At 46.5% G+C, this 22858-nt stretch overlaps 1 protein-coding gene and 1 long non-coding RNA gene across 3 annotated transcripts in view; one reads left to right on the top strand and one right to left on the bottom strand.

Moving 5' to 3' along the window:
* Positions 1–4247, bottom strand: part of LOC114486151 (uncharacterized) — a 49194-nt gene extending 44947 nt beyond the window's left edge. The window contains exons 1-2 of the long non-coding RNA XR_003679433.2: positions 4229–4247; positions 4036–4097 (exon numbers count right to left, since the gene is read on the bottom strand). This is a non-coding gene — a long non-coding RNA (uncharacterized lncRNA). The remainder of the gene's footprint in view (positions 1–4035; positions 4098–4228) is intronic.
* Positions 4248–5663: 1416 nt separating this feature from the next.
* MYOC (myocilin) lies at positions 5664–19990 on the top strand. Of its 2 annotated transcripts, XM_007119003.3 has the most exons (3): positions 5664–6289; positions 16873–16998; positions 18610–19990. In XM_007119003.3, the coding sequence occupies exons 1-3, from the start codon at positions 5779–5781 to the stop codon at positions 19392–19394; spliced, it is 1422 nt and encodes a 473-aa protein (XP_007119065.2). In that variant the 5' UTR covers positions 5664–5778; the 3' UTR covers positions 19395–19990. The 2 variants fall into 2 exon arrangements, with proteins under 2 accessions (XP_007119065.2, XP_028344381.1); XM_028488580.2 differs by lacking the exon at positions 16873–16998 and having other exon boundaries at positions 5846–6289.
* Positions 19991–22858: the final 2868 nt, after the last annotated feature.

Raw genomic sequence — 22858 nt, 5'->3', positions numbered from 1 at the left:
CCCAGCTTACCTCAGGGTTATTGTGAAAAGTTAAATAAAACGAGGTATGTGAATGTGTCCTGTAAACTTTTCAGCCCTTATTCAGGAGGTATATGTCTTTGGCTGAGTGATTAAAGAATTGAACAAGGAGTGTCAGCTCCAGGGAAGTGCTCAGGCTATATCTGCTCTTGTTTTTAGTGTCTGATGTTCCTCCTGACAGAAGCTGACCTTCAGGAAGAATGAGATTCCATAAGGTAAGTCCATTAAGGTGGAGCTAAGAAACCAAGATCCATTATGAGACTTGTCCATGTGAAAATTCCAGGAGAGCAAATAATAATGGAGGAAGTTTTCCCTTGTTTTTAACTTCAGGAAAAGAAAATGATGAGACTCAATAGTCAATGAGTAAGGAAAACAGCTCAGAAAAAGACATTTCCAAACTGATAATTAAGTACCTGTTCCTTAGGAAGGAACTTCCATGGAAGCTTGAAGAAAAAACGGGAAAAACATAAAAAGCATGATCTGATCAGATCCCAAAGTGGATCCTTATTTAAAAAACAAAACAAAAACAGACAGTATCACTGTGCTCAGGAATGTAGGGCAAGAAAGGGACAACAAAATTCTCCAAATGCAGGAAGCAAATGGGGACGGGGCAGGCTTTCATAACAGAAGGTGATGAGGTAGTTAAACATGTTCATAACATCTCCCTGTATCAGGAGACACAAACAATTGACTGGGTTAAGTCAGGCTTTTAAGGGAAAGATAAAAGAGCAGAGAGTAAAACCAAAGACTGTTTATAGACACCTAGAACATTGAGTGTATTCAAACCAGCAAAGTCGGATGGCAGGGACCCTAAATCTTTTTTAAAAGTCCAGTTTTCTTAAGAAATCTCAAGAAACTCTCAAAAGAGAACTAATTTTAATTATTCTAAATAAAAAATAAATACAAATATGTGGCATATAATTAATTTAGACAAGGCTAACAATTTTGTAAAGTCAGGCATATAAGAATACTGTATCCAGCTTCTGATTGGTTAGAAATCATTAGAAATCACTGTCCTCCCAAGCCTAGTTCTTCTACCCTGATCTATCACAGCCCTTGTAACACAGGCCCGATGCTTTTTTTCAAACTGGGCTATTGTTTGGTCTTTCGAAAGTGTCTCACTTTTTCTTTCTGTCCTTCTTTTCATATCTCCATATCCCACGCCCCAATCCCCTATAGAAATCCTAGCCATTAACAGCTGGAAAAAAACCAGCTTAACACGCCATATAATAAGGCTTCATGGGATGTTCATGGCACTAGTGGTAGAATCTGTAGGATGAAAATTGCCAACAATGTTATTGTGATAATTTAACTGTGGTTTGACACTATCTAGATGCTAGCATGACATCTGGAGCTCTCAGAACTGCCACGAGGGCTGTCCCTATACACATTCAGGTCTCATAAAAGCCTTCCTCTCCAGGCAGGGACAAGCTCCTGGGCTATACTTTGTAGCTGCAGCTGCTGGGTCCTGCCCTTGTAAGTCTCTCTCTCTCTCCCAATAGGGAGAGGATGCCCCAGTGCCCAGGACCAGCTCCCATCTGGACAGCACCGGACAACCCCTGGACAAGCGCTGGATGGAAGAGAATGTGCAGGGCTCAATGGCTTAAGATCCGCCCCCACCCCACCCCCACCCCGGCTTCCTGCTTTGGGTTAAAGGGTGGTGGGAGGCAGCCACAGAGGAAATAGACATGTTTAATCTGAAAGTGATTCCGCATGCCTTGTCATTAGACACAAGGTACACTGAAAGAACCCAAGGCAGACCTATAACCAGTCACAACCCGAGGACCTGAGCAATTGTTAACATGTCATCTCTTTAGGTCCCTTTATAGATGCATCTCCCCTGTGAAGCCCCCCCGTTCACGAGGGACACCCACCTCCCCTAGGCTTCTCCAGCACTTAGGTTACTCCACCAGCCTCACCCAGCGTTACAGCCTGAGAGATTCTTGAGGATGGGGTCCACCTCCTACATATTCCTGTGTGCGCCACAGCCCTTAGCACACAGTAGGTGCTTAATAATGAATCACTTCAATGATGAACCACCCGGGAAACAGAGGAAATCTGCGGGGTGGAGAATGGTGCCTTGAGCTCCCCGGTTAAGACTGCGTCTCATCAGACCATTCCCTGGTCCTCATTTTCATGGTAATAAGTTACCATTTTAATTCACCAGTGTTTTGTAGTAAGCCTCCTTATCTGTAGTGAAATAAGGGCATACATAAAATAATCCCAGTTGAGGCTATGTGTGTGCGTTTGGAGGAGAGGAGTGCGCCCCCAGCAAAGGCTTCCTCTCCCGCTGGGAGAACCTTGCTGGCAGACCCCAGGGTGGCGCCCAGAGGGTCCTGAGCAGCCCAGAAGATGGCACCATCCATGGCTTTACTCTCATGCCCGAGGGCTCTTTTGTGTTCTATTTCTGCTTGAATTATGTACCCATCCACGAATCCACTGAAAATGTATTGAGCGCTTATATCTGCCCGACCCTGGGGACAAAATGGTGAGCCAAGCGGTCCCAGCTCTACCCTCATGAAGGTTCCAGTTTCTCATGGAAGAACTGGAGAAGAAAACCAGTAGCCAACCAGCTTAAACCCCAGGCTAAAAGAACGGAAATAAACACAACCTCGAAACGAATTATGTAACGGATGCTCCTTAAGCATGCCGCTCCCTCGTGCCCCCTGCTGCCCCCATCTTGCACGCAGGCCCCAGGCCAGCGCCTTCCGTGCCTGTTCCGGCCACAAACCTAGCTCTGCGGATGGCCGGACGCACACCTTTCCGGCTGCCGGGAGCATCTCAGCTGGAGACTGCCTGGCTCCAGGCTCCGGAAAGGAAATGCAACTGGAACACACAGTCTAACGGCGAATCTGGAGTGGACAGGGTTTCGTCAGAGGGAAAGGGGTCTCCATGTCCAGGGTTCCAGGAGGTGGAGACTGCGGGGAGTCGGGCGCTGGCGCGGGGAGGGTGGTGAAAGGCAGAAGGTTGAAAAGGGCAGGAGGAGGCCGACCAGATGTTTATTACTGTTCACGGGGCTGGAAAGTTTCCTGTGTCTTCTAGTGAGCCCTTTTCTCTGCTTTTAGGAAAATAACTCTATTTCATGAAAGGATGCAGTTTTGTAAAATCAACTGTGAAAATTCAAGGGTATGCATGGGTTTGCTTCACTGAAGGCCTTTATTTAATGGGAATCTAGGAAGCTAGCTCATTTCCTAGAGCGGTGATTCCTTGAAGAAGTGACTGGAGTCTTTCATGTATTCTGGGCAATTAGTTGGCCCTTGGGTGGACTAGGCTTAGGTGAGAAGACAGAAAACCTTGGAATCTGGAGACCTCAGTTTTCTTTCTGGTTCTGACACTCATTGGCTGTGTGACCTTGGGCAAGTCCCTCTCCTTTCTCATCTGTAAGTGCCCTGGTGGCTCGAGTGTTCCATGAGGGCTTTGGGAGGGAGATGCTAATAGGAGCGGGCGGCAGACAGAGCTCTGGCAGTGAGGTGTAGTAGGGGTCGTGATGGCGGGTCAGAGGAGGAAGGCAGAATGTGACGGCCTGGTCAGTCCTTATCATATCCAGCTCCAGGGGGAAGACGGGACAGTGAACCACAGTGATAGAGAAAAGGTCAATGAACCCAGCAGCCACATTTCTTTCCCTAAGCACAGTGGCATTTGCCAGGAACCATGAAGAACGTTGAGAATGATTGCTTTTGCCTGGCAGTCAAAAACTGGGTTGGTCCAAGCAAAAATGCCAGGGATTGTTAAACTCTTCACCTCTGACTGGCACCCACACAGCTCAACAGTGACTGGCCTGCAGCTTAGGGGAGATAAAGGAAAAGAGAGGGATAAAGTGTGGGTGAAAAAGACAAAAATTCACTAAAGGGCATTGGGGACTGACTGGAAAAGCCCCAGGAAATACAGATTGTGTGCTCCTTGATTATCCGAGGCAGTGCTGTATCACAAAAAGGAAATCAATACAAGGGAAGTCAGAAAACCTGATTTCTAGTCCTATGTTATCCTGAGCAAACTGAAGGCAGTAAAATTACTTACGTTTCTCTTTATCCAGAACTCTTTTCCTCCATGGAGTCGACAGCCCGGGAACGATCTTAGTCCTTTTAACAGAAAGAGAACATTCCTAAGAGTGAAGCCAAACAGATTTGAATCGGTTCTTGCTGACTATAAAATATTTTTAAAAATCATTTTGGTAATGTTTATTATCTGATTCAGGAACTGAGAATAGTACCCTTTAGTCAGCAGTAAACAGACACCCAGTTGTAAGTGTCTCAAGTTCAAGTCTAACTTTAGAACCAATCAAATAAGAATAGAATCTTTAGAGCAAAATGTATTTTCTCAATCTTGAGCAGAGTCTGCCAGGGCACATCTGAAATATTATATTTACTTCAAAAATACTGAAGATGTTATTGGTATCAGACAACATCAATTGCTTAAATGCAAATGTTATTTAAAAAGTTACCTATGAGGCTGCTGCACACGTTCTGATTTGCGTGGACCTCTTCTTGGCATATTTGGTGGGGTTTTTTTTTCTCTTTAGATTTATTAATATAAAGCAGGGATTATTAACCTAGGGTCCAGAAAGCTCATGAATTTGGATGGAAAAAAATTACATCTTTATTTTTACCACTTTTGAAGTAAAATTTGGGTTTAACATTTCCATCCATATGGATCTAGCCATAAATCCAAAGTTGTGTTAGCAGTACCTGTGACTTTGTCACCACCAATAGAGATCACAGACATTTCACATTTCATTACAGTTGTTGCGGTTAGCATGCAATAGTATTTACGTGCAAAACTACTTTGAAATTAGATACTCCCCTGCTAGATCTTGTTTTTAAGACATTAATAAAAAGGACATGTATATTTCAACTTAAAAAAATTTTGATAGTATTTCAATATATGTTTCCTTTGCAATCCTATATATTTTATACATTTAAAAACATCTTCCTGAGGAGGCTTCCACAGATTTCATCAGTGAGATCAATGGCATTTGCATGCACGTGCACACACGTGGTGAGCACTAGTCTAGAGGCTAGCACTGACATTGGTGCCTGAGATGCAAGACTAGAATCGGAACGTCCTCCCAAAGATATACCCACGTTTGTTTTAAAGGGAGGGGCAGGGGAAGAATTCTGCTTCTAACTGCTTTTAAAGCATTGCTGCTCCCTTAAGCCTGGTGGCATGCTGCCCTTGTATCCTGCCTGGCTGTTATTCATCTCTGTCACTGCTACAGGGACAAAGGGACTGTGTCTTAGGTATGGCTGTATCCCCATTTTCTAGAACAGTGCCTGACACAGAGCAGGTTCTCAATAAAGTTTGCAGAGTAATGGAAATAAGAACTAGAAATAAATCCTTGTTGAAACTGACACACAAGTAGTCATGCTGGATGAGGTGGGTATGTGTGAGTGTATGTGGGAAAACAGGGTGGGGCTATAGGGACTGTTAAGGGGATGTGGGGTGCATAAAGTGGGACATTCTTTTTTAAAAGAAATTCAAAACAGACTTCTGGAAGGTCATTTTCTAAGACTCTTGCTGGCAGTGTGAAAACAGCCCCCCCACCCCGGTGCACGGCCTCACCCAGCCTCACGTGGCCGCATCATCCTCCCCCCACGCAGGGCTGCCTCCCCCAGTATATATAAACCTCTGTGCAGCCAGGGCAGGAATCAGCCGGGCCACCCAGCCAGACACCTCGCAGCGCAGGGGAGAGTTCCAGAAGGAGCCTCGTCCAGCCGCTGCTCTGGGGGCTTCTGTGCACGTTGCTGCCACTGCAGGCCCGAGATGCCAGCTGTCCAGCTGCTGCTGCTGGCCTGTCTGGTATGGGGGGTGGGTGCCAGGACAGCCCAGTTCCAGAAGGCCAACGACCAGAGTGGCCGATGCCAGTACACCTTCAGCGTGGCCGGCCCCGATGAGTCCGGCTGCCCCGAGCAGGGCCAGGCCATGTCAGCCATCCAGGACCTGCAGAGAGACGGCCGTGAACAGCGCGCAGCCCTGGAGTCCACCAAAGCCCGGCTCAGCTCCCTGGAGGCCCTCCTCCACCGCCTGACCTTGGGCCAGGCTGCCGCGCCCTGGGACACCCAGGAGGGGCTGCAGACGGAGCTGGAGTTAGCCTACAGCAACCTCGTCCGTGACAAGTCAGCTCTGGAGGAGGAGAAGAGACGACTGGAGGCAGAGAACAGGGATCTGGCCAGGAGGTTGGAAAGCAGTAGCAAGGAGGTAGCGAGGCTGAGGAGGGGCCAGTGTCCCCAGGCCCGCAGCACCTCTGAGGACGTGCCACCAGGCTCCAAGGAAGGTAACACCGTGGGGTGAAGGTGGCACGGTTCACGGAAACCTGTTACAGGTGGCCAGGCCTGTCCTTCCTGCCCTCTCCTCGAGACCACGCATCTAGCGTGAGTCAGACAAATTAAGGAGGGCAAAGCAATCACTTTCACATGTTGCTACCTCCCGAGCGTTCTGTTGAGGTTCGTGGTTCTGAGTTTGTTTGTTTTTTTTTCATTTTTAAAATTTATTTTTTGGCTGCGTTGGGTCTTCGTTGCTGCGTGTGGGTTTTTCTCTAGTTGCGGCGAGCGGGGGCTACTCTTTGTTGCGGTGCGCGGGCTTCTCATTGCGGTGGCTTCTCTTGTTGTGGAGCGCGGGCTCTAGAACGCAGGCTCAGCAGTTGTGGCGCACGGGCTTAGTTGCTCCGCGGCATGTGGGATCCTCCCGGACCGGGGCACGAACCCGTGTCCCCTGCATTGGCAGGTGGACTCTCAACCACAGCGCCACCAGGGAAGCCCAGGTTCTGGGTTCTTGTGCCTACCCATTACAGTTTTCACAATCCATAGCAAAATGAGAAATATAAGGACCAGGTGAGATGCAAATATATATGATCAGTAGAAAGTTGCCAACTATCCTTTTTAGAAAACTGTCCTTTTGTGAATCTTTGTTCAGAGATTGTTGACGCTTACCTTTTGTTGTTAAAATGACCTCTGTTTATGAAATGACAATAGATTTATGAAATGATGATAGGTGGTAGGGTTTTTTTTAAGTGTCCTTCCTTGGCAAAATAAAGAGGCAGCAACCCAGTGTGGGTTCCCTCAATATGTTGTTTTGGAAATTTTCCTGCTCTTGGTCCAATCTGAGAACCTCTGCTTTTAAGTCACTTTGAAGTGGCTTTTGCTACCTGAGATGTCATTCTGTTCATCCTGGTCACTGCAAGGTGAGTCCATGAGTGTACACTGAGGGAGGAGAGACAGTCTTCCCAGTAGTTGGGAAGAAAGTATTTGTGTCACTTTTTGTGAAACTCTGCTCCCAAATATTCACTGTTTAATAAGTTTTCCAACCATGAGGGAACGAGCAAGCAAATGCAGTTAGGGGACTGTTAGTCTGGGCTCTTCAAAGATGTCAACATCAAGAAAGTAAAAAAAAGGGAGCTGGGGGTGGGGGCCTTGTTTTCAATTAAAGGAGACTATAGAGGTGTAGTAACCAAAGGCAGTACATGATGCTGGAGTGGCCCCTGCATCCAGTGGGACAAAGCTACAAGGGACAGGTTTGGGATTCTTGAGGACATTTGAATATAGACTGCTTATCAGGTTGTGTTATTGGATTAGTGTTCAGTTTCTTGGGTGAGATATGGTATTGTGGTTACGAAGACTATCCGTGTTCTAAGGAGATACATACTCAAGCACTTAGGGATGAGGCATCAGAATGTCTACAATTTACTTGCAAATGGTTTGCAAAGATTGTAAATATATAAAGAGAGAAAGAAAAATGATACAAATGTGACAAAATATTAGCAGTTGGTGAATCTAAGTGAACGACACATGGGGGATTTATTGTACTGTCTGTCAACTTTTCAAAAGCTTTGAAAATCTTCAAAATAAAATGAAGGGAAATTATCTTCTAAAGAGGCTCTGCATGAAAGGCAAAATCTGCACAGATGTGACACCAGAAAACCCAAGGGTCCATGCCTGGGTGTGACCTCGGGCAAGTCGTTTAGTCTCTGCACCTTGGTTTCTCATCCATAACGTGGCAATGAAAATTCCTGTTGTGAATAACGATTTCTGTAGGATTCAAATGAAATGACTCTAAGGTATAAAGGATTTTAAAAAATCCTGTATTGATAGAGTTGGAAGAGATCCAGTTCTAAATTTTACAGTGAAGGAAAGTAAGGTCACAAGATGCCAAGGGACCCCAGGTTGAACAGCTGATCAGTGATGGTGCTGAGACTTGTTGAACTTGAGTCTTTGAGCACAAATAAAAGAATCATTATTAATAGAAGTGTTAGGAGGCATTACGTATTTCAGACTGTTAACTGAATGAACAGAACCCATGAGAGAGAGACACAGAGAGAGAGAGAGAGTGTGAGTGTGTGAATGTGTGTGAGTGTGTGTGTGTGTGTGTGAGAGAGAGAAAATAAAGGAAACATTTTTTTTATTGTCTTGTGGTCATTTAACAAGTCTTTGGGAATTTATTCAATGTGTTCTCTGATTTTATATACATATATTTTTTAATTTATTTGTTTTATTTATTTATTTTTGGCTACATTGTATCTTCATTGTGGCGCGTGGGCTTCTCATTGCGGTACACGGGCTTCTCATTGCGGTGCGCGGGCTTCTCATTGTGGTGGCTTCTCTTGTTGCGGAGCACAGGCTCTCGGCACGCGGACTTCAGTAGTTGTGGCATGCGGGCTCAGTAGTTGTGGCTCACGGGCTCTAGAGCGCAGGCTCAGTAGTTGTGGCGCACGAGCTTAGTTGCTCCGCGGCACGTGGGATCTTCCCAGATCAGAGCTTGAACCCGTGTCCCCTGCATTGACAGGCGGACTCTTAACCACTGCACCACCAGGGAAGCCCTGATTTTATATTTCTTTTTGTCCTTTCCAGCTGCTCTACTTTTGAAATAAAGACAACAGCCCATTATAGTGAACTACAGACTTGGAAGCTCTTTTCTAGCAGTGGGTTTTTCATGAGCAGGAAATTACGTTAGTACAAGAATGTATAGCTGGAAAGGGGGCCTCGAGAGCATCTGATGCCTCTGGCTCATTTGTGCAGATGTGGAACTTAGCCCCAGAGAGGTTGCTCAGAGGTTCCCGGTCAGCAGCCCTCTAGTGGCAGAGCCGGGACTAGAATTCAAGCCCTTCCCCCAATGTTCAGTGGCTCTTCAGGACCCTGACGTGACCTCTAGCTTATAGAACCTAAAGATGAATGACAGAAAACTTACATTTAAACAGTAGGGAAAGAACGCTTGGAACAAGAGATGTGCTTCAAGGTCCTAGATGTGAGAGTCAAGGGGTGTTTTGTGCGGCTGGGGTTCAGGTGTGGGTGTGCTTTAGGCAGGAGAGGCAATAACTGAGGAATGGAGGGTGTGGAACTGAGGGCTCAGTGAGGCTGAGCGGGCAGAGGAAAGGCCTGAGGAGGTGGACTTTTCCTGACACCACCTGTAATTCGGATTGTCACCACCATCTTCTTTATTGTGTAGTTACTACATAGAAAAAACATGTCCTTAGAATCACGGAAGTCACTTGTTTATACGTGTGTGTTTGTGAGAGTTGAAATAATATATGCATATAAAATGTTGTAATAATTCTGTAGTGAAATGTATAGAGATCTTTTAAATAATCTTTTTTTTTTTTTTTTTTGGTTGCGGAGCACAGGCTCCGGACGCGCAGGCCCAGCGGCCATGGCTTACGGGCCCAGCCGCTCCGCGGCACGCGGGATCCTCCCAGACCGGGGCGCGAACCCGGTTCCCCTGCATCGGCAGGCGGACGTGCAACCACTGCGCCACCAGGGAAGCCCCCTAAATAATCTTTTAAATGAACAGAAAATACAGATTACCAAAAGAGAAACTAGAGTTGCTTATAGCGTCACAAGAGAAATCCCACCTTCCCCTTTGTTTCTCGTCTGCTTTGGACTCTCAGAGAACAGAACCTGGGATGAGGGCTTGTGTGGCGCAGTGGGGGAGGGCCCTTCTCCAACTGGTCCCCATGGTGGGCAGCCAAGGCTGTACCCCACCAAGACTTCTGAGAAGCTGTGTAGAATGCAACAGAGAAAGGGAGCATTCCTTCCCAGATTCGATACTCTGTTGGCCAAGGATCATCCCATGGGGTATATCGCACTTCCCTGATCCACAGATGTCAGCGCCAGGCTTGTTCTTGCAGAGGTTGACACAGCAATGGCTACAAAAAGGTGGGCAAGAGATGCAGGGAGGGGCACCAGGGTTGTTCAACACAAGGGCTGCAGATTTCACTTCCTCACCTATAGGATGGGGAGAATAATCTCCCCAATTAGAAGTAACGCAGGAAAGCATCCCGCACAGTGCCTGGCCCTGAGTGACCACCCAGTAAATGGATTATAGCTATGAAGGGCTTCTTTGGCTCGAGCTCCACTATTGTTTAAAAATGTCATTTATAGGGACTTCCCTGGTGGCGCAGTGGTTAAGAATCCATCTGCCAATGCAGGAGACAGGGGTTCGGTCCCAGGTCTGGGAAGATCCCACATGCCGTGGAGCAACTAAGCCTGTGCGCCACAACTACTGAAACCCGCGCGCTCTAGAGCCTGCACGCCGCAACTACTGGGCCCATGCGCTGCAACTACTGAAGCCCGTGCACTCTGGGGCCCACGTGCCGCCACTACTGAGCCTGCGTGCTGCAACTACTGAAGCCTGCGTGCCTAGAGCCCATGTGCTCTGCAACAAGAGAAGCCACCGCAATGAGAAGCCTGTGCACCACAATGAAGAGTAGCCCTCGCTCACCACAACTAGAGAAAGCCTGCGCACAGCAACGAAGACCTAGTGCAGCCAAAAAAAAAAAGAAAAAAAAATGTCATTTATAGATCAAAATGTTGACGTGTACATATCATTTCTGTAACACGCATTGATTCCAGAGACAGTATATGTTGGAGCGGCACCCAGGACAGTAGTCTGCTAGCTAATCTTCACCTTCTAGAGTATTCATGACAACCTGTGATTATGTTGGCACCCTTCTTTTTCTTCCTCCTCTTCATGTATATAATACTGACCTAACTTTTCAGGCAGTGATAGAAAATAAATACAAAAATCATTGAGACAGGGGTTCGGTCCCAGGTCTGGGAAGATCCCACATGCCGTGGAGCAACTAAGCCTGTGCGCCACAACTACTGAAACCCGCGCGCTCTAGAGCCTGCACGCCGCAACTACTGGGCCCATGCGCTGCAACTACTGAAGCCCGTGCACTCTGGGGCCCACGTGCCGCCACTACTGAGCCTGCGTGCTGCAACTACTGAAGCCTGCGTGCCTAGAGCCCATGTGCTCTGCAACAAGAGAAGCCACCGCAATGAGAAGCCTGTGCACCACAATGAAGAGTAGCCCTCGCTCACCACAACTAGAGAAAGCCTGCGCACAGCAACGAAGACCTAGTGCAGCCAAAAAAAAAAAGAAAAAAAAATGTCATTTATAGATCAAAATGTTGACGTGTACATATCATTTCTGTAACACGCATTGATTCCAGAGACAGTATATGTTGGAGCGGCACCCAGGACAGTAGTCTGCTAGCTAATCTTCACCTTCTAGAGTATTCATGACAACCTGTGATTATGTTGGCACCCTTCTTTTTCTTCCTCCTCTTCATGTATATAATACTGACCTAACTTTTCAGGCAGTGATAGAAAATAAATACAAAAATCATTGCAATGTCATTTGCTTATATATCTACATATAAGTATATATATAGGACAGAGCATGAAGAAAATATTTCCAAAATTTTATAATAGACATGAACTTCTCAACCGCAGAAGGACTGAATTTTCATAGAAACAAACAAAAGCCCTAAAAATTTTTAGCTGTCTGATACAATACAGTCCTTAATCTTTTCATAACCTCTTTTGTTTTTCTCCCACATTCAGAATGAAATTTGAGTGATTTTGAAACATTCCAGAGAAATTTTAGTTTTGTTACATTTTTACTGAAGATCATTTCATTTATAGTTTGAGCTAAGAATTCTGAGGCTCAGAGAAATTGAGTAATTGCCCGAAGTCACACAGCTGGTACATGGCAGGACTGAATTAGGAAACTATGACTTCTGGAGCAGCCAGGCCCCTTCACGCAACGGCTTCCCTGCCTTTGGGCTCTGCATCCTCTCCCACAGGCTTTGCTTCTCACGCCAGGCGACTCTACTCTGGGAATCTGACCATTGCCAGGTGTTCTGGCTGACACAGCCAAGCAGCACCGAGCAGATCTGCAATCCAACCATCCCACCTGCCAACTGAGAACTGGCCTTACAGTCATTCTGGAAGCCATTCCCTGACCTTATGTTTTATTGTGATTCTTGTTTACTCCAAAGAAAGCACATGAGGTGTGGTTCTTGCAAAGGGTTTGGGGGTTAGGGGGCCAGTGAGAAAGACCCCCTGGTTAGAGCCCTGAGGACCTTGGTGGGGTCAGGAAAGGAACTGGGCACCAGCCAGGCACGTGTAGGGGAGGAAGAGCTGACGGGAGGATGTCTCTCTGGGTAAACCGCCTGGGAGCTGTGTGTGCATGAGCCACCCACTGGAATCTGAGTCAGCTCCAGGAGTGGGTCACCCCCTAAAGTGCTGAGCAGTGTAGAGCCTCTGGTAGCAGTCTCAGTTCAAGCAGGAGACAGATACCACATAGCAGGTTAAGTCAGGGATGTTCAATATAAAGAATTAACTGATGAAAGAGCAACTATGAGATAAAATAAACCCCACATGGCACCCTAGGGCTGAGGGAGGGTACAGAGGAAGGACAAACTTGGAATGGGTTTTCCGACATCATTGAGGAAGGTGGGGTTGAGCCCATCAGAGAGCAGAGACGCTGGCCGGTTAGCTCAGGCTGGAGGTGGGATGGACATCTCCTGAGTCTGGGAAAGGCTGCAGGAGCCCTGTAGAGCCAGCGTAGGGGCTTGCAGAGGTCTGCAGAGCACGGGGGTCCCCATGCAAGGACTCTGGGTGCGGTGTTGAGAGGGTCGTGGAAACGTTGTGGCCAGGCTGAGCCTGCAAGGTCACAGAAGAACCACGTCCTTGGCAAGTGCCTGAGGCAGAGCTCCACCAGATGTCCTCACACTCCTGCTGCCAGCCCAGCCCCTGCGGGACACTGCAGGAGACTGCCCGCCCCCCGCACTGTGTCCCTCTAGCGCCCTCTACTGAGAAAGCCTAACATCATACTTTAAAGGAGAAATGTCTCTTTTTTTGAGAGAGCATCTATGGAAGGGTGCATTCAGCACTGACAGGCAGTACATTTATAACTGACCCACATCCCCACCACAGGGTGGAAAGGTTCACAACTGCCATGACCATGGCACACGTGGGTTCAAGTCCTAGTCCCACCACTTACCAGCTGTGTGACCTTGGGCAAGTAACTTAACCTCTCTGAGCCTCAGTGTCCTCTTCTGCAAAACGAAGATCATAACGTTCCCTCTTAGGACTGTTATGTGGAATAGGGGTAATGATAGCAAAAGCCTAGCACAGGACCTGGCTCATAGGAGGCACTTAGTAAGTGGTGGCAATAGTTAAATTAGGGGCAGACTACCGTTCTAAAGCCTTATTCTATTTCTCTAAAACTTGTGAAGGCACCAGATCACATAAATAATTTCTATAAAACTGCTTTGAAATGTAGAAAGAGCCATAAATACCTGTTAATCATCTCTTTTCACAAATAAGCTGTTTTTCAGTATTTCAGTGCCAGTACTTTAGATGTCTTCAATGAAGTTACCTGGGAAAATGCCTGTTTGGATTTGTTTCCCCCTCACTTTTTTTTTTATTCCCTGTGGCTAAAGAGGGCATTTTCCTTTCTTTCTTTTTTTTTTTTTTTCTTTTGGCTGCACCATATGGCTTGTGGGGATCTTAGTTCCCCGAGCAGGGATCAAACCTGGGCCCCCCGCATTGAAAGTGTGGAGTCTTAACCACTGGACCACCAGGGAATTCCCAAGAAGGCATTTCCACACCAGCATGTGGCATCTTAGTTCCCTGCCTAGGAACTGAACCCGAGCCCCCTGCATTGGAAGCGTGGAGTCTTAACCACTGGACCGCCAGGGAAGTCCCCCATTTTCCTGCATTTTCTTCTCACTGACTTGCAGGTGTGTGCCTCTACTGAGAATTAATGGAAACAAAGTTTGAATTATCCTGAGGACCAGTGGTCTAAGGAAAGGTACAAAGGAAGGGAAAACAGCTCACCTCAGGGAACTCGCTCAGTGACATGACTTTGAGAAACGGCCACGCTGTATGAGCCTCTGGTCAGTGTCAGAGGTTGGGTAGGCAAGGCAGGGGGTGCTGGCTTCTGACTGCCAGGAATCAGGGTTCTCTCCTTGTGTTTTAGGCCTAAGAGATAAGTCAAGTGGTTGGGAGAGGCAGACAGAGGGCAGAGGCCTGGGCTTCAGGAGGCAGGGACGGTTGAAGACAGCTCTGTTAGCCCCTCGTAAAGGAAGGGGCTTCCTCACACTTTCCTATTCCTGGCAGCACAGAAGAACAGGGGACCTTGGGCACGCTGTTCCTCTCACATGCTGCCCACGCAGGTCCCGGACTGGTCTGGTCTAGGGAACCTACATCTGACCTAGTAGATCAGCCTCTGCCTTGGGTACGCTCCTAGGTCAAGGCAATCTTTAGAGGGAAGAACAGAGGAGTTTCCTCACCTCCACAGCTCTTCAGACAGGGAGAAGGAGATTCAAGGAACCAAATTAACTTCCCAGGACTTTCCAGCAACCATTTGGATGGTCCAACCGATCCTGGTTCCCAAAGTAGCCTGGAATGAACCCATGTTACTTCCTGGCCAAGAGGACTTTGCCAGATTATCCATTCCTAAAGGGAACCATGGACCAGCTGTATCTTATTCACCATTTTTCTCCACATCTAGTCTTACACTTAATAGGTGCTCCAGAGGGTCTGGCTGACAGGATGGATAAACAGCTTCCCAAGGCTGCGGACACCAAAGACCTTCCACATTCCTAAGGGTACTCCCAATTACCCCTGGAGTGTGGAGTGCATATCTAGGATGACCTCAGCTGGCTAAACGTTTTGGCTTAGAGTTCATAACTGGTCACCTGGCCTAGTTTAGACTGAGGAACGTCCCAGGGTGTGAGCACGCACCCCCTCCAGGGCAGTCACACTCTCCTGGAGGCCAGCTGAACAGCTGCATGAAAGGCAGGGGTGGAGACTGCTGTGGGGTCGGGAGGGGAGGTGGAGGAACTACACCTGAAGGCCACCCCCAGCACCCTGGCCCAGCGCAAGCCTTAGCGCTTCTTAGCTGGGTGCTTTCCCTACCTCCTTACAGGGAGAAGCCTTTTCTAGTACTGTAGTTCACCTAAGCTGAATACCAGCGACTATAAGAGGGTACCTTGATTCCAGACATGTGAAAATGTGAAAGAATGTGTGGCTGAAGATTGATGAAATGTGGCACATCCAGGAGGGTTAAGAGTTCCATTGCCTGAGAGGTAAATTTAGAAGAGTTAAGCTAACAAGTGATGAAAGACAGAGAATGTCTTCCTGACTTTCTGGGCTGTGTGGGAGCCCAGCCTCAGGCATTGCCCTGACTGCCCTCCCTGCTATTCTGCTGGGCTGGGAGCCAGGTCAGACTGCCTGAGATGTTCAGCAAGAGAAAAGGCCGATGTTTTAAGCATATCTTTTTATCCTGACACTTTGACATCTGGGTCTTGCTGATAACAGGAGGGACTGCCCCTGAGAGGGTTAGCCAATTTTTAAAGATAGTAAATGACTCACCTGTAAGCACACCTTTCATATGCAAATGAACCAATTCGGAGCCTACACCCCACCCCCTCCTCCATCGGGGTCTCACACTCAGGGCCACTATTCCCCTGCCCTGATCAATGGGGGCCAGGTACCAGACAACTAGGGACAGCTCCTACGCTTCAGAGCCTGCAGAAATTATTCAGAGTAGCCATTCCTAAACCTGCTTACCCTGCCTCACTCATTCCTTCCCATGGAAATCAAAATAAAGCTCTCACCCATATTCCCCCTCCCTCCTGATGAACCCCGGTGCTTCACCCTGTGGCCCTGTATGGGGTGGTGTCCCCCCTCCTCTAGGGATCAGTGAGTATAACGAGCTATCTTTTTAATGGCAATTGTCTCTTGATCTGTTGGCCTCACGATACCTGAACCATAATCCCACCTGCATTTTAAAACAGCTGCTCCTGTGGCTGTGCTTTTTCCTTGTATTCAAGGGCTGCTGTATGCCATAATCCTAAATCAAAGTAGCAATGTGTGATACACTGTGATGACTTAATGTCTAACCAGTGTCATCCATACCTCTTCCCTTCTCCATGGCTCAAACCGTCCCCCAAATTCCTGTAGGAATCCTACACACTCTCTTCCTTGTCTAAAATGGTCTTGGAAAGGGATCTGACAGAATATTTCAGCCGAGCAGGTTACAGCTTAATATGTTACTTCTTACGGGAACATTTGCATTATGACAGGAGTAAAAAACACCTAAGTCAGGCAGAGAATTGTTAATTGTTGAATTTCTGGCATCCCAGAAAATGCTAAGGTTTTTCTCAATATCCCTGCATCACACCTCACCTACTCATAAATCAGACCTTCTAGTGGGAATTATTTTAATTTTGTACAAGCTTACTTTATTTTGAATACTCTACTCTGTGCTAGGCACATTGCTATGCAATTTATTATTTGTGAGCTTTTTATTATGGAATTTTTCAAACATTCACAAAAGTAGAGAGAATAATACAAACCCTAACATATCCATCACCCAGCTCCAACAGTTGTCAGCATAGCCCAATCTTGTTTCATTGTCCCTCCCCCTCCCTGAACCCCATTTATTATCTTAAAGCAAATCTCAAACATCCTTATATCTTTGGAAGCCTATTTAAATCCCATTCTCAACATAGTCTATCATTGGGCCTTTTTCCTCACAGTACAGTTTTGCCTCTTTCTTTTAATATAGTTTCTAAATGGAATTTGGAGAACGTGGACTTTCAGGAATTGAAGTCAGAGTTAACTGAGGTTCCTGCTTCCCGAATCTTGAAGGAGAGTCCATCCAGTCATCCCAGGAGTGAAGAGGGAGGCACTGGTATGGAGTTAAATTTCTCCTCTTCTGTACCAATGTGGTCTTTATCTGTGTCTAGCTCTGCATTGAGTTGCTCAGCTCACTATGGGGGAGGGGGGTGGACAAATAACCTCCCTGGGAGCAGAGGCAGGAAAGGGGAAGAGGAACAGAACCCCCTTTCTGCTCCCTTTCCAGGGCACCCTGGCAGGAAGATGGCCTTTCCCTAGCAAAGCTCTGTATCTAATCACCTACACTTGGGATGGGGACTGGGCTGCACTGAGGGAAGATGAGAGATGTGTTTGTTTCACCCACTTGGTTGTCATATAGAATTGATTGCACCTGAAAAACAACATTTTTCAGTAGATCCTTCATATCTTTATCTTGGGGCCAGACAGACACCATGGACCATCCCAGCATAGTGTCTGTTACTAAAGGTATCTTTTCTGAACTTTGGGTTAAATACCCAAAGTACAATTGACCCTCTGAAAGGTGTTCCCTGAAAGCCTGACTTGAAGACAAGGACTGTGTCTTTCAGCCAGTGACTATCCATGTTGTTGACAATTATTGCTAGTACAGAAGGGCATGCATGAGGATGGAGAGTTTTGAGATATTCAAAATATGATTCTCTGAGATATGGGCAACAAAGAGTTTCCACTTTCTGTAAGGAAATTGAGATGCCCATTAAAATACAGAGGTTTGGGGCTTCCCTGGTGGCACAGTGGTTGAGCGTCCGCCTGCCGATGCAGGGGACACGGGTTCGTGCTCTGGTCCGGGAAGATCCCACACGCCGCGGAGCGGCTGGGCCCGTGAGCCATGGCCGCTGAGCCTGCGCGTCCGGAGCGTGTGCTCCGCAGCAAGAGAGGCCACAACAGTGAGAGGACCGCATACCGAAAAAAAAAAAAAAAATACGGAGGTTTATTGTGATTCGATCAAATTTAAGTTTTCAACCAACTCTTCATTTAAAAAATCATATTGAGATTTTATTATATTAAAATGATGGCTGAAGTATGTGGTCCATTGGGGAAGGGCTTGAAAAACTTGTTTCATAGAGATTATTATAATGACTTGATTATTGTCTCATTTTTTACAATAATGAAATAAATCAGACATGAAAGTCATAAAGAGTAATGCAATGAACATCATGAGACGTTGCCCAGCTTAAGTCAAATATATTCACAAATACAGTGTGAAGCCCTCTGTGCAGCGTTCATCTTTACAACCGATACCGAGTAGAAGTATTTATTGAAAAAAATCCACGTATAAGAGGACCCATACTGTTCAAACCCATGTTGTTCAAGGGTCAACTGTACTTTGATATCACATAGTGATCATAGAATATTTACTGGGCATTTACTCTATACCGAGCACTTAACATGTATAATTACATTTAAAACTTACCACAGCTCTACTACCCAAAACACTACTCTTATCTCCCCTTACAAATCAGAAAACTGAATCTTAGAGAACAAAGGAACTTATTGAAAGTCACAATAAGTGACAAAATAAGGTGATGCGTGGCAAAGCCCGGTTTAAACCCAGACGGTCTGTCTCTGGGGTTCTCACTTCTACCGGCTCTGCCATGATTCCACATTGTGGAAAGATGGTGGCTACATGGTGTTTGTTTTAATTCACCAGGATGTGGAGAACTCATTTGGGTAGGAGAACCTGTCACTCTGAGAACAGCTGAAACACTCATGGGCAAGTACGGCGTGTGGATGAGAGACCCCCAGGCCGCCTACCCCTATACCCAGGAGACCACGTGGAGAATTGACACAGTGGGCACAGACATCCGCCAGGTTTTTGAGTATGATCTCATCAGCCAATTCCTGCAGGGCTACCCTTCCAAGGTGCACGTGCTGCCCAGGCCGCTGGAAAGCACAGGCGCCGTGGTGTACCAGGGCAGCCTCTACTTCCAGGGGGCGGAGTCCAGAACGGTGATCAGATACGAGCTGTACACCGAGACACTGAAGGCTGAGAAGGAAATCCCTGGAGCTGGCTACCACGGGCAGTTCCCCTATTCCTGGGGCGGCTACACAGACATCGACCTGGCAGTAGATGAGACAGGCCTCTGGGTCATCTACAGCACTGAGGCGGCCAAAGGCGCCATTGTCCTCTCCAAGCTGAACCCAGAGAATCTGGAGCTGGAACAAACCTGGGAGACTAACATCCGTAAGCAGTCGGTCGCCAACGCCTTCATCATCTGCAGCACCTTGTATACCATCAGCAGCTATTCACTGCCTGATGCTACCGTCAACTTCGCATATGACACTGGCACCGGTAGCAGCAAGGCCCTGACGGTCCCGTTCAAGAACCGCTACAAGTACAGCAGCATGATCGACTACAACCCCCTGGAGAAGAAGCTCTTTGCCTGGGACAACTTCAACATGGTCACCTATGACATCAGGCTCTCCCAGATGTGAAAAGCCGCCAAGCGCTAGCAGAAAAGGCAGAAGGAAATGATGTTGAGGGTTCCTGAGGGGAAAGCCAGCCAGCCAGCCCATGCCCATGCAGCTTTTCTAGCTTTCCAAGCTTGCGTTAACCCAGAGGAATGTGCATGGTCACCATGTCCAACTGGGCGGGAATAACAGTCTGGGGATTTAGATGATTCCACATTATAATAGATATTCTTTTCTTCTGTCAGCTGTTAAAGGGATATTTAACCAAAACAGTTTAAGTTTTCTGGTGATTTGAGGCAAAAGCTATAATGCGTAGTAGTTTCTTCATGAAAACCACAAAGCTTTTAATAAATGGCCCTCAATGGCTAAATAACATATGTTTGGAGAATAGTTTGGGAAAAACATGTTTCCCCTCATGGAACCTGTTCCATGCATCGCCTGCTCTTGCATGTTGCCTGGTTACCATGAGCTATAATAACAAGCAGCACTTCTAAAGGCAGAGGAACAGCTTTGCAGCAGCGCTGAACATATATAAAATGTGTTTACTCCAGTTGGCTTCTAATGCTTCAGGTGGGATCCAGCTGGATATTACAGCAACTTTGCCCCGTGAAATAAAATAATCTTACACAATATTCTCCTTGAACTTTGTGGGATACTTTGCTGAAGAGAAGAGTACAGATTCCAACCATCAGATAATTCCTTTGGGTTGGGAGGTATGATTATAGGCTGCTAAAGTTTTGGGGTGTGTGGGTGTGTGTGTGTGTGTGTGTGTGTGTGTGTGTGTGTGTGTGTGTGTGTGTGTGTGTGTAACTGAGAGGATTATGCCTGGTTTTGAGGTGTTGCCCACGATGACAGCAGGCAAACAGTGGAATCCATACCTTCCTACGCCCATCTCCTGGTGATTTTGGTCCTTCTCGAACAATCTTTTCATCTTTTCTCCAACTTACCCTCTTTCACCCTAGCTCTATTTTGGTTCTTATTTGCTGTCACAGGTATGAATTTCATAAGCCATAACCTCAGGTGAGCAGACCTAAGGAATTTAATTACCTCTTTACCTAAATTTAAATACCTCTTTAAAGGTCTAGCTCCAAAGACCGTCACATTCTAAGGTACTGGGGGTTAGGACTTTAACATACGAAGTGGCGGGGAGACAGTTCAGCCCATAACAACTGGGTATTACCACTCTACTCCACTGGTAGCAAACTCTTAAAAACTAGAAAACCCAGAAGTCAGAGTGCATGAAGTCATTCACCCTTCTAAGGACATGTAGCTGCCAGGTGTTGAATGAAAAGTGGAAGATGAGGAGACACTTTTGGGTGATGAGATGAGTGGTCACAGCATACACATAGGTAAGGCCAACCCTGCTTGCACAGCCCTGCCCATGTTTCCTTTTCTTTCCCTCCACCAGCTACTGCTTCTGGCTTCAGGATGGAAGAAGAGGGTGGTGGAAGGAGGAACAGAAGGGAGAAGGAAACTCTTCACTTAGCTTCCAGGACATTAAACTTCTCCTCCATTATGGATTTCTCCTTCTTGGTTTTTATTTGTTTGTTCTGCTGGTTCTTCCTTTAGTCTGTGTTAGTCAGTGTTCTCCAGAGAAATAGAACCAATAGGAGATATATAAGTATAAATACAGATTCAGATATAAAAAGAAATTTATTATGAGGAATTGGCTCATGCAATTGTGGAGAAGTCCTACTGTCTGCCACCTGCAAGCTGGAGACCCAGGAAAGCTGCTCCAAGTTCAAAGGCCTGAAAACTAGGGGAGCCAACGGTGTAAATCTCAGAGCAGGGTAGAAGACCAATGTCCCAGTTCAAACAGGCCAGCAGGGAGCAAAATGGGTGAATTCCTCCTTCCTCCACCTTTTTGTTCTTTTCAGGCCCTAAATGGATTGTATGATGCCCACCCTTACTGAGGAGGGTCACCTACTTTACTGAGTCCACCAATTCAAATGCTAACCTCATCCAGACACACCCTCACAGACGCATCTAGAAATAATGTTTAATCTGGGCACCCCTTGGTTCAGCCAAGTTGTCACATAAAATTAACCATCACATAGCCCCAACCTCTTAAGATTGTAGCACCCCAGGGCTCACTTTAGGGTTTATCTACTCATTCGTCTGGTGATGTCGTCTAGCATCATGGTTTTAAATGCCATCTCTATGCTGACAATGCCTCAAATTTATATCTCCAGCTCAGACTGCTCCTGAACTCCAGATTCATACATTCATTGGCCCACTTGACTTCTCCCTTTAAATGTCTGTTAGGCATATTAAGTGAGCAAGAATGGAATTTCTGAGTTTCCCCATCCCACCCCCTCAGACACTCCAAATCTACTTGTCTTGAAGCTGATGGAAACTCCATCCCTCCAGTTGCTCAGACCAAAAATCTTGGGGTCATCCTTTACTCTTCACTCTCACAACCCCTCATCCAATCCATCAGAAACTTTTATTGGTTCTATCTTCAAATATATATATCTAGAATCTGACCACCTTCCTCACCAGCCCAACTATTACTTGTCCAAATCATCATTGTCTTTTTCCTGGATTACTACAGTAGCCTCTGAAATGATTCTGTTTCCTCCCCTCGTACAGCCTGTCCTCCACACAAACAGCCAGAGCATGTGTCTCCTTTTCTGAACACCCTCTGTGCCTTCCCAGCTCATTCAAAGTCCTTACACAGCTGCACGTGTTCTACCTCCTCCCCCACCACCTGTGACTTCATCTACTAACAGCCCCTGATTCACTCTACTCCAGCCAAGCCCCACTGGCCCCTTCTCCTCCTCTGGATACACCTTTGTCTTAAGGCCTTTGCACTGGCTCATCCCTCTGCTCTGACGTGCACACACCTAACTCCATCACTGTCTTCAAGGTTTTACTCAAATATAACCTCCCTAATGAGGTCTACCCAGACCACCCTATTTAAAATCGCAACTCACCTGCTTCTTCCTCTACCACTTCTAATCTTTCTTACCCAGTCTTATTATTTTTAAATGTCTTTTCCATTACATTTAACATCTCCTAACATATAATTCGTTGTTTTTAAATTATATATACCTTTGGTCAGTCTTCCCCGACTGGAGTGTAAATTCCATGGGGGCAGCGATTGTTTTGTTCAGTAATATGTCCCTAAACCCTCTTGCACTGTTGGTGGGAATGTAAATTGATACAGCCACTATGGAGAACAGTGTGGAGGTTCCTTAAAAAACTACAAATAGAACTACCATACAACCCAGCAATCCCACTACTGGGCATATACCCTGAGAAAACCATAATTCAAAAAGAGTCATGTACCAAAATGTTCATTGCAGCTCTATTTACAATAGCCAGGACATGGAAGCAACCTAAGTGTCCAAAGAGAAAAACAAATACCGTATGCTAACACATATATATGGAATCTAAGAAAAAAATAACATAAAAAGGTCATGAAGAGCCTAAGGGTAGGACGGGAATAAAGACACAGACCTACTAGAGAATGGACTTGAGGACAC

This window comes from Physeter macrocephalus, chromosome 4 (genome assembly GCF_002837175.3).
Source record: "Physeter macrocephalus isolate SW-GA chromosome 4, ASM283717v5, whole genome shotgun sequence".
Lineage (NCBI taxonomy): Eukaryota > Metazoa > Chordata > Mammalia > Artiodactyla > Physeteridae > Physeter > Physeter macrocephalus.
This window is presented reverse-complemented; position numbering and strand designations above follow the sequence as displayed.